A 12,300-nucleotide genomic window follows, 5' to 3' on the forward strand; every position below is an offset into this window, starting at 1 on the left:
TTTTAATAAAGCTGGTCTAGAATAAAATAAAGGGAAAAACAAATACGCTACCATTTTGCTTATATCTCAGAAAGTAATTAATTCCAGCTAAAGGGAAACTGAATCAGTTAATACTTCTTAGTAGCTGCAGTTGTGTATGTTAGCAAGCATGCTGTTCCATAGGGCTCACGGCTCTTTATAACAATCCCTGTTGCTGAATTCTTAATTTCTTCCCAGTGTCCGTCTCAAGTTTGTTAGTGAAATAGTGGTGTGATGTGTGTTATGAGTGTATCTGGGACATATGGCATGGACAGCGTGGTTGTGCTGGTTGGTCAGTTACCTGGTGTTAATTCTGGAATGAGTTCTGTTGAAACAAAATGAATTTTGTTTCAGGGAGTCTGTGCTCCCTGTTGGGTTTCCTTCAGTTTTTTTAAGGAACTTAATATCCTGAAATAATCCTTTTGCCTATTAAATTGTTTACTGAATTCTGAGGGCCTTGGCCAAGAGATTCAAAATGTATTGTGGCTGTGTTGAAGTTGACTGAAAAACAGCTCTGTTAACATTTTACTCAGAAATCAGGCTTAAAATACCACTTTGACTTAATCACAGAATGGCAAGCATGCAAACAGAATTAGACTGCATCCTGTTAACGAAATTTTTTTTGTGTAGACAATTTAATTCTTTTTAAAATTTCTTTTATTAAAGCATTGCTTAAACTATATTCTGTAAACTAAATTCCATTTAACAGTGATTGTAGTATAGGTATATTCAGTATGAGGTTAATAGATTTTGTTGCCCATTCAGAAGTCGCAGAATAAACTAAAAATGAAAATCTATTAATGTAATACATGCAGTTTTTTTAGTTGAGGATGTACACTGGTCACAACAACCCCGGTTGAGGATTGTACATTTTGGTCACAGCAACCCCAGGCAACCCTACAGGCCTGGGGAGGAGCAGCTGGGAAGCTGCCTGATGGAAAGGGACCTTGATGTTCTGATGGACAGTCAACTGAATATGAGCCAGCAGTGTGCCCAGGTGACTGAGAAGGCCAATGGCATCCTGACTTGTATCAGGAGTGGTGTGGTGAGCAGGACTAGGGAAGTTATACTGCCCCTGTACTTGGCACTGGTGAGGCCTGACCTTGATTACTGTGTTCAGTTTTGGGCACCTCTGTACAGCAAGGACATTGAGGTGCTGCTGCAGTTCCAAAGAAGGGCAACAAGGCTTGTGAAGGGCTTGGAGAATATGGCCTATGAGGAGAGACTGAAGGAACTGGGGCTGTTAAGTGTGGGGAAAAGGAGGCTGAGGGGAGACTCTATTGCTCTCTTCCAATATCTGAAAGGAGCTTACCAGGAGAGTGGGGTTGGTCTCTTGTCACTGGTGACAGGATGAAGGGAAATGGCCTCAAATTGTGCCAGGGTAGGTTTAGGTTGGATATTAGGAAACGCTTCTTTACAGAAAGGGTTGTCAAGCACTGGAATAGGCTCCCCAGGGAGGTGGTTGAGTCGCCATCTCTGAATGTGTTTAAAAACCATTTGGATGTGGTGCTCGGGGACATGATTTAGCGGTAGGTCATTAAGAGTTAGGGTAGTGTGGTTAGGTCGTAATTGGACTTGATGTTCTTGAAGGTCTTTTCCAACCGGAGTTGATTCTATGATTCTACATTCAGAACTTTGAAGCAGTTGTCCTTGTAGCACTATCTAACAGATATAGTCTGTCACCATTAATGGTTTAGTTAACCTGTAGCTAATTGGAAAGAGATTGTTGACTAGTGGCCTCTGTCCATGAATTAAATGATGTATGTTGCTTAAAGTATCTTGGCTTTTTCTAAGGGTAAAATTATGAAAGATAAATCAAATTTGTCAATGTTAAAAATATTTACTGTTATTATTCTCTGGAAGATTCTGTGATATTGAGAGCTGATGATGATATTGAGACCTCTCAATGAGAGGTGTAGAACTGTGCAGTCTTTGGACTAACTTGCATTACATGCACCTTGGACTTGTCACTGATTTATGTTGAATTAAGGATGGTTAAAAGCTGGCTCAGTGTTCTAATTTCAGTGATTAAGACTCTTTATTCAGAATTAAAAACTTAGGCAGTGGTTTCTTATGGTTTTGCAATGCCAGAAATTGGCTTTCAAACTGGTTAGTATTAATATTTGCAGTTTATTGTTAGCAAAGAACACATTAATTAAAAAGGAAATAACTGCACATACATCACATACATGAAGTAAGAGTAAAGTATATTTTTTTGAATTCTATTATGTGGGTTTTCTTTTTTTATTGTATCAAACCAATATTTTTTGGAAAAAAGTACTTCAGGAGAACTGGGAATTAAATGCTCTGTTTTAGGGTACAAAAGAATTCTCTTTACAGTTTACAATAGTGATATTTAAAATAATGGCACAAGATATTTAAGGAATTACAAGTCTGTGACCTTTTAAATTTATATGTATTAGTTTAATCCCACTGATATTGACCTAGTCTTACTGGTTTGTATTTATAGAACCTCAGTCTCTCTCTTAATCCATGATTCTAGATGCCATGTTCTCCATAATTTAGTTACTAATACTTAGAGGTAAACTTCTATTGATTTGTTTGGTTTCACTAGAGACTCTACTTTTCTTCCTAGGACAAGAAGGACAAAGTCTCAAGATTTGATACTATACGTCACTCCATAGCTGGAATTATAAGGTCTCCAAAATCCATGTTGGGCTCATCATCAGTAAGTAATAATTTAGTGTTGCAGTACATTCTCGTTTGTCAACTTAAGCAAGATTCCCATCTACATGGAGAAAAATTGTAATATTAGAAACACTGTTCTGCCTGATCAGTGAACACGATCATACTGTTGCATACTGTGAAACTATATTTTGGTTTGAATGCAGAGAAAAATGCTGTCCCGTATTTAGTTGGTTATTAGAAGTTAAGTATTGTGGTTAATTGAAGAAAAATAAGGACTTTTTTGTTTCCTCTGAGCAAAGCTGTGGAGAAGCCTAGAATTTCCTCAAGCAGCCGAGATATAAACTGTTGTTTATGAGTTGACACTTAAATGATTTACGGGTTCTGAGAATGGAAAGGTATACCGTATAATTAGTTTGATCAAACGATGGGAGGAAACATGAGAGACGAGCCAGCTTTTCTGCACCAGTAACTCTGGCTATGTATTAACAGAATAAAGAGTCTGAACGAGTTCTATAGTAAACATCAGCTTCTACCATTCTGATTAAGTGAGTCTATTTTTTTATCAGTGAAGGATTTCATATTGGCACAGATGGCTGTTTCTGTTTATAGGATAACAACACATGTTGTTTCTCTTACATCAAATAATTTTTAATTTTTTAGATTTAATAATGATGGTCATAAAACATCACTTTGTACAAACTGCAAGTGATAATTTTATTATGATGGCTTTATCTTAGAATTTTCAGGTCTGTACATTTTTACTTTTATAGAGTTTTTTGATAGGTACTTAAATTTTTTTCACTTCTTTGACAGAGTAGGTGTTGACTTCCAATGATATATTGGCTTGTAGAACTGAGCTAGATTCACTTTGTCTGCTGGTAGAATATTCTACAAGGAAGTGTCTCAAAAAATCAACATAACTGTATTGCTTTATTTTCCAATCTCTCTTTGTGCCTTTTTTACAACTTGAGATTAAAAAAATCTAGGTAAAATCTTGGGTTGTGTAAGAGTGGAAAACAAAATGCACAAAGACTTAAGAATATATGTGAAAATGAAATTTCAAGTAAATTGTTTAATAAAGTGTTTCCATTATGATCCTTTTCATTGGGAGAATAAGTGCAGAAATAGTTTCTCTTTTTCTGAAGTTAAAAGTAATACAGTACTCTTTGTCTAACACTTCTTTTTAGTAAGAGCAGTAGCTGGGGACTGCTCGATTTTTACTGTTGGAGAAAAGCAGATATTTCAATGGATTGTTAATTATAGGGAGGGAAAGAAGTTCAGAATAAGTTAGGAGGGCAGTAATAACCTGAGCATGATTGATAAGAGGGAATATTTCTTCTCTCTGGATGAAAAACGTGATGAAGTATGAGGGTATCCCTTTGCTGAAGTAATTGGTGAGCGAACTGTGGGAATAAGTGAAGAAAGAAGGAAAAAAAAAAGCAAAAAAAAAAAAAAAAGCATTTGGGAAGGAGAAGAAAAAAATTTCAATGTAGTTTCCTTTCCCTCTGTATGATCTTATTAATTTTTTTGTTGTCCATTCAAACTAACAACAGAAATCCTTTAAAAAATAAATTTTTCTCCATTTAAGGTACTGAATCATGCATTTGAAAGTTCCTCTGTGTTTATGTGTATGTGAGCAAGACATTTTTTTAGTCACAGAGTGACACTGTAAAACACTGGGGCCTAGAATGACAACAGCATTAACTGGTAAATTTATTTTTAATTAATATATATATTTAATTATAATTTAAATTATATATTATATAATATTACGTATAATATTATATATATAATTAATTATAATTATATATATATATTTAATTAATTAGTATTAAAATGATGATATTATTGTACTGGTCTTTTTGTGTTCTCAGCTGTGTTCTTTTTTTTTCCAAGGCCAGGATGAATATCATATCATGTGGAAAATATTTTTAAAAAATAATTTAAATAATATTCAAATCATATTTACCACTTGTTTCTTCAGAGAAAATAGTGTAATTCACCTTCTTTATAAGTACCCCTCCAGGGTAAGGTAAAAAAATTAGGCCGTGTAAGGTGGGAGATGTCAGCAAAGAATCTTTTTGTTGCTTGCTTCTATATAAATATTATTTTAAACAAATTTAAAGTTAGGAGGAAGGTTGGTGTTAGTATCATGAGCAGCACCATAGCTAGCATTTTTAAAATGTTTTCTTATTCATGAGCCTTTTGTGTTTTATTCAGGGGATGCGATTATGATTTTCTGTCTAAACAGTGACTCACGCTTGATCCAGTTTGAACATAAGTGTTATTATCTGGTGACTGCCTCTTCTGTAGGCTGTAAAATAAATTACAGTGTCAGGGTTTGGTTTTTTTCAACTTTTAAAAAGTTTTCTTTTGTGAAGGGTATGGACTAGTTTATTGACCCTGAGCTGTCCCTCTATCCTTAGAGGCATTTCCTTTGGATTAGAACTGTATTTATGTGCCAGAGGTTTTGCTACTTTGAACCCCTTAATGTTTCTTGATAGCATAGTAAAGATCTGTTTTTTGGTTTTTTTTTCTCAGCATCTTTGATGCATAAATATTCCAGTGAATAACCTCTTAACACTTTTTGAAAGCTTGTGTGTGTGTGTGTGTGTGTGTGTGTGTGTGTGTGTGTGTGTGTTAGGGATTTCTGCATAGCTTAGTGTCATTTAACCGTGGGAGATAACTCTAATCTAAGAAATGTTTGACTTTTGATGAAATTGAGATGAGTGCCTTCTTGACCAAACAATATCCTGGGCTTTTAGTAATTCTCTATGCAAATAAATATAGTACCTTGGAGTACCCCTTTTTCTCCAAAAAGCTCTGTTATCTTTCTATTCGATCTGTTATTTTTTCTTCATAGTCCTTCTTAGTTTTGAATCTCTAATAAAGTGTAATTGGTAAATGAGTATCCTTACTCATGACTAGAAAGAGTGTTTGTCTCTTTTTGTTGTCAGATCTCATATCTGAAATAATCCTTGATAAAAGAGACACCCAAAGTTGTAGGTCGTGCTTTTGATGTCTGAGAAGAGGAGTCATCCTCTTAGGATCTCTAGTTTTCCATGAAACTCTTGGACTAACAAGCTGTACCTTTTGAGGTGTTACTTGCAAAGACAGCCAGAAACCCACAGACAGAGGTGTTTGTTACACCAGATACTTTACCATGAAAGTGCTCAGGAATTACATACATTTAAAAGGAAGTTTTCAATAGACGCCCTTTTTGTTATTTTTTTCATTCCCTCTGAGAGAATTCCTCATGGTTAGGGGTTTTTTATTTCTTTGTTTTGGATTTTCTTTTTGGTTGGGTAGGTAATCTTGACCTGAATATCCCCTCAAGAAGATTGTAAATTTATATGTTTAGTTTCTAGTTTGTTTAATTTCTATCTGTTTGACTTAAGATGTGTCTTTTATTCTGCTGTCTGAAATGCGGTTCAGCAGGCTTGCATGGGAGATATCCCTATATCATTTAACTCCTGATACAGTACACAGTGCTTTGTTTTGTTCAGAGCTTTTCCACTTGGCAGTGAGAATTTGTATGACCCTTGACACTGATGATTTCAAATGACATAAAGCTTCCCAGTCTAGTCAAAACAAGCAAATCTGAATGTCATTGAATATAATGTTTTTCTAAGTGTTTTAATCAATTCTAAGCTCATTTAAATTAATATATGAAACTGTAGATTAAAACTCATTGCCTTCTGCTTACAATCAGTGAAAATAGTATCTTGTAATCATTATGACTTCAAAAACTCAGTGCAGCTTCATGAACGCAGTACACCCGCATGTCTATTCTCTGCTGTTATGTAAATTCTGGGGAAGATGTCACTTCCATTGATTGATTTTTATATGGAGCTTTTAAATTGTATTAAAACAATTTATCCAATTTAAATGCTTTTTAAATTAAGGGGTTTTTGTTTTTTTCCTCAAAAGTTTCTTTATATGAAAAAAATCTTCATTTTTAATTGTTATTAATAGCATGTCAGAATGTCTAAAGCAGTGAAAAAGAGTCACTGGTCACTGTTGGTCAGTGTGTCTTAAGAAAAACAGCCAAGTGAAAGTTCTTATGTGTTTTTATGGATATTTCCATAGACTTAATGCTTTTCATGTAAACAGACTTAATTGTTTAGATAATAGGAAAAAAAAGATTGATGTCCATTTTCTGTAATATGCAAGTCTCAATTTGTTAATAGAAATACTTTACATAAATAACTCAGAAATTATTGTTGTTTATCATGCTTTTCATTTAAAAGTAAATTCTAAAAATGTGCAGTCATAGTAACATTTTTCTTCAATATCTTTCCCAAGTTCTTTGATGTAATATCAACCACAGAGAAACCGTTGGCAGAACAAGACTGGTATCACGGTGCAATTCCAAGAATAGAAGCCCAGGAGCTGTTAAAACAGCAAGGAGACTTCTTGGTGCGAGAGAGCCACGGGAAACCTGGTGAATATGTCCTTTCTGTGTTTTCAGATGGACAACGGAGACACTTTATCATACAATATGCTGATGTACGTCTCTGCTATAGTATGAAATATTCAATATTAGGATATCTCGTACTAAATGATTTAGTATCTGTGTAATGTCATATTACACATGGCTTTAATCTTTAAATGAAATCTGTTACAAATATTTCAGTTAGTATTCAAACCAGGGGAAAAGGTCATTCTGGGGAATAAAGGAAAAATATTATTTTACCATATATTGAAAAGTAAAAATAATTCTGTAAATGTTATGAAATCCAGAACTTGTTAGTACTCATTTCTGCATGTACATTTATCTATAAACCAATTTTTGTACTAACAGGTTACTTTTAATTCAGACTAATGATTCCCTTGAGTCTAACTCAAAAATTCAAATAATATGTGCTGTTTCCTGTGCAATTGAGAGTTTAAATCCCTGTTTCTCTGAGATACTTTAATTCTTTTTAGCCCTGTGAATGCTGTTTTGTTCAGTAGAGCTCAAAAGATTTCAAGTACTATGCAGCAAATAGGACTTAGTAACTTAGATTAAGGCTGCCATTCTAGAAAGTATATCAATATTCATATGCCTTTAGCTGATGTATTTTTTGTATTCTTAATCCATTACTTGTTTATTGAAGATTTTTCTAATTACCTTTCAGAATTCCAAGTTAATTCAAAGTGCAGCAGTTCTTATATCTATTTTCATATAACAAATTCTTCTGTGTCTTCAATTATAGTATCATTCTTTGTTTTGGTTCAGTAGTGATGACAGAAAATATTTCAGTCTTTCGTTATGAGGTCTCCAAAAATTCTATCAAACTTCATAGAAGAATGCTCATGTTTGGTCTCGGAACTAAGTTTACACTATGAATATTTCCATGTCTAAATTCTCTATCTGGAAGATAATGTATTGTGTGCTGGTTTTTTTCTTTTTAATGAGGGGCTGCGATATTTTTAAAGCTCTATGAAAATTTTAGGTGTTTTGTACTATTGGTGATTATGGACACTTATCCAGCTGGATTTTTTTATTAATCTTCATCTGGGATTTTCCTTGTAAAAGTGGGCCTTGACACAAAGCCAGTGTTATAATTAGATTTTTTTTAATAGTATTTTGGAACACCGGAGTGCTAGTTGTGAAAATAAGAGCAATAAGATTACTTAAAGCTAGACATGCAGAGTCTTTAAAGATGCTTGGTGCACTCTGACCCTGACCCAGCAGAATTAAATGTATGTAATATACTTGGTGTGACTGAAATCGTTTTGTGCACATCACTATGGACTGGGCTCTAAAGTCAGAGCAGAGAAGTTTTTTCACTAATTATTACTTTGAGGCCATGCTTATCTATAAGCTGAGAAATTAAATAAAGCTTTTTTTTTTTTCCAATTTTCTCCAATTCCAATTTCCAAATTTTATTACTTCCTCTTAGGAATCATATTCAAAATGTAACACTATTTAATGTTGCATAGCTTGTCACAGTCCAAGCATCATCATGTCACTAGATTATTCTGCTTATACGTTTATTAACAAGGTATTGCATTAATCTAGTCTTGGAGTGCATTTAGGGAACATTTTGTTGACAATCATGAAAACTAAAACTTCTTCTGAAGAAATGCAGAATTCCTTAAGCACTCTTATAGGATGAATTTTCTGTATTAATTGTGGAAAAAAGGCTCTAATTTTAAAATGAGAGTAAAGCTTTTAGCCTTTAAAAGAAGTTAGAACTAGTGGGACTGTTAGTCATACTACAAGAGGAAATGGACTCCTAGACATTTTGGTAGGCATGTTGTCAGAGTTTAATTCAAGACTTTAAAAGTTCTGTATACGTTGGTACAAAGAAAGGGGAAATCAGTTTTCTGACTGGTCAGGTCACTGGGGGTTTTGGTTTTCATTCAGTTATTTTTCTGAATCAGGGACTGCAGAATGCACTAGGATATATGCAGGATATATATTCTTTACGTAACTCATTTTATCTTGCTTTAAGTCTAAATCTTAAAAAAAAAAAAAAAAAGCATATGTGAGATGAGTTCAATCATTTAATTTTAAGCATCAAAATTCAGTGCTGACATATCTTAGTCATTCAAGGCTGCTTTTTTTTTTTTTCCATTTCTTCTGTTTTGAGGCTGTGCTGTTCTTAAAGTCTTTGATAGTGTTTCTAATGGTCAGGATCCTGTGAAAATACAGAGAATAAAACAGCAATCTTTGCCCTGAAGATTTTACATAGATGACAGCAGATAGGTATAAGACTGGGGCTGCAATGAGGGAATAAAAGCGGTATTGATTCTTATGCTAAGCCAGTTCTTAGAACACCAAGTTTTTTAGATCATCAGAACACCAAGTTTTTTAGATCATCATAACAGGGGTTATTTGAAAGGAGCTGGAATTGGTGTACTTGCTCACCGAGCCAGTATCTGTTTTTACACTTAGCTATAATGTACGGTTTAAGACACGAGGGATGAAATAAACACTTATTTACACTTTCCTTACTGTCAAATGTCAGGTCAAAGATAAGATATTAAGATACTACTTTTTTCCTCATAGTGTTTTAAAGAATGCTATATTTGCTAAGACAATGTCACATATCTCTAATATGTTAAGAGATTTAATTGTTCCTGTTTTGTAGATCGTGTAGCTAAAGTAAAGTGACAAAAATAGAGGAGTTGAGCAGAAGGAATTTTGTCTTGGCTGAATGTTCTCTGTTGATTATATGCGTGACTTGCCTTTGTTTTTAACATCCTTACTACTCTAGTCTCCTCTGATAAACACTAATTATTAAAGCATGATCCTCAGTCTTGAACTTTATGCTAGAGTCTACTAGTTGAATCAAACATGGTAAATGCTGTAAGATGAGTTAAAAAAAAAAAGTTATTTATATCTAGTCTACTTTATTTTCAGATGTTTGTTTTAGTTCATTTTCTGTTATTTATAAATAAAATGTATATTATACAGTTTTAGGTGCTTAGGAATTTGGTGTTTCATGCTTATAATATTACACTCTGTCATAGTTAAGTACCTCAAACAGTCCCATCTCTGGAAATGCAAGTGCTACCCTTTAAACTTCAGAGTTTGAGTAAATAGTTATTTTGTTCTTTTACTGCAAATGAGTGATTTGGTAGTTTTGCATTTATTTATGTGTTGTCTTATCATTCCGTGTAATTCATGATAGTAGAAATGCTATTAAATAGATACGGACAAAAAATGTAACTTTGTGAATGTGAACGTTTTGTTGTTTTGTTACTGTTTAAGGAAGCTTTGAAAAGCTTTTTTGCAATTTTTGCTTTCAGAGAAACAATTATTTCCTTTTGCCTCCATACAGAATCAATATCGTTTTGAAGGAACTGGATTTCCAACTATTCCTCAGCTCATAGAACATCATTATACAACAAAGCAAGTTATTACAAAGAAATCTGGTGTTGTTCTGCTGAATCCTGTTGTGAAGGTAATGCATGCATTTCAAGAACTCTTTAACTGAAAAGACTAGGAAGGGTTTATACTGTTAGCTAAAACAAATTCCTATGCAGCTTGAAAGATTTTTTTCATTCTTGCTTATTGTTCTGTGACTTTCTTTTCTGAGATTTTTTTTTCAGCCTTCTGTGCTCCACGTATTGCATTGCTATAAAATAACACTCCATACTTAAAATGAATCTTTACTACATTGAATATCAGCGTTCATTAAAATATATCAGCATTCTTAAAATATATCCTTGTACTTTTCCTTTCTCTGCTTTGCATTTCCTTTTAGAATTTTACTGCTGGCCAAGTAATTCCCATAAAGTTGCAATAAGGAATTTTTCTTGAATAAAATAATGTAAACAGTGTTCTTTTAAGTGGTAGAATTGTAGCAGAGTTTGGAGAACTTGTGTTACCTCATGGTTTTCCCTCTATTTCATATAAGGTATTGATAGAGGCATGGAAACAAGTATTACCCTGATAGCATAATTGCAAATTTGAAATTCAAAATTAGCTTATTAATCAGTATCATAGTATAATGACTTCCGTGAGAGGAATGATAAAGGACAGAACTATTAAACTATACAACTGTTTAGGAAGCCTAAAAGAATGTTTGTGCCATTTCCCCAGAGTTTTTAATTTAATATCTGCTCAATTGATACTTCATGCATATGTGAACTGTTTTTAACAGAAATCTTGAACTATGAGAAGACCTTTTGCACTTGATTTAAAAAAACAAAACAAAACAAAAAACAACTCAGACCAGTCTGAAGAATGTATATCACATTCTGTGTTACAAAAATTCAAGTGTAACAATTTCTCTTTCAGTTTCCTAATACAAACTCCCCATTCTTTACCTTTAATAATCCTAAGAAATGAAAGCGTATTCATTTTCTCAAAATTAATGTGGTTTTTGTGATTTTTCTATGCTTACTTATTATGTATACTTCCAAATTTGAAGTATGGCAATTGTTACGTACATATTTTTAGTAAATGTCATGGTGATTACAAAATGAAGGCTGTTGAATGTAAAATATTGCTTAAATTCATTGATGGATCTGAGAAAGCTTATGACTTCATTTTTGATGTGCAGATAAGTATATTTCTTATATAAACTCTTTAAGCTAAAAATAAAAGGCTGCAAAACTCTAAATGAAATCTTTGTTTATAATTACTTTTACAAAACTGTTTTTTCTGTGTTTCTGCAATGTACATACTGTGAGAGCTGCTCTGTTTTTGCAAATGTAAAATAATCGTATGTTACGTTACTACGTACTAAATAACAATAACTTATTTATTTTAAGGGTAAGCAGGCCTGAAAAATACTGTTTCTTAATTGACTGTTGCTGAATTTGAAGGCAGGGAGCTTCTGTATTCCTGACATTTTTTCAAGTTTATTCGTGTATAGTTTTCTATTACATACACTGCTAAGGAAATATGAACCCAAATACATTTCCAGATATCAGTTACTATAATTTACCCCATGCCCTTTGAGGTATAAATGCAAGTAGAAATAGTCTGTATGAATAGGTAACTTAAAGTGCAGACATTATAAGTTAATTTCAGAAATGGCATGTGTACTCTGACAGCTAGTTGGGATTATTTTCCACATCATATTAATGTTGGAGTATCTTTGATCTCTTCCTTAAAATTCATTTGACATCTGCAAGGTCTGTTTCTCCTGTTGTCTTATAGCTGCAAAGTAGTCTTTGACATTTCATGCA

At 33.3% G+C, this 12,300-nt stretch overlaps 1 protein-coding gene across 6 annotated transcripts in view; it reads left to right on the forward strand.

The window, feature by feature from the left end:
• The window catches only part of FER (FER tyrosine kinase), a 176,051-nt gene that overhangs the window by 81,720 nt on the left and 82,031 nt on the right, over window positions 1–12,300 (forward strand). For 5 of the 6 annotated variants that reach the window (XM_048931375.1, XM_048931379.1, XM_048931377.1 and 2 more), the window contains 3 exons: window positions 2,615–2,707; window positions 6,973–7,176; window positions 10,443–10,565. In XM_048931375.1, the coding sequence (XP_048787332.1) occupies window positions 2,615–2,707; window positions 6,973–7,176; window positions 10,443–10,565 (420 nt within the window). Of the gene's footprint in view, window positions 1–2,614; window positions 2,708–6,972; window positions 7,177–10,442; window positions 10,566–12,300 lie in introns of those variants that run through there. The other variant, XM_048931380.1, reaches the window with a different exon arrangement.

This window comes from Lagopus muta, chromosome Z (assembly GCF_023343835.1).
Source record: "Lagopus muta isolate bLagMut1 chromosome Z, bLagMut1 primary, whole genome shotgun sequence".
Lineage (NCBI taxonomy): Eukaryota > Metazoa > Chordata > Aves > Galliformes > Phasianidae > Lagopus > Lagopus muta.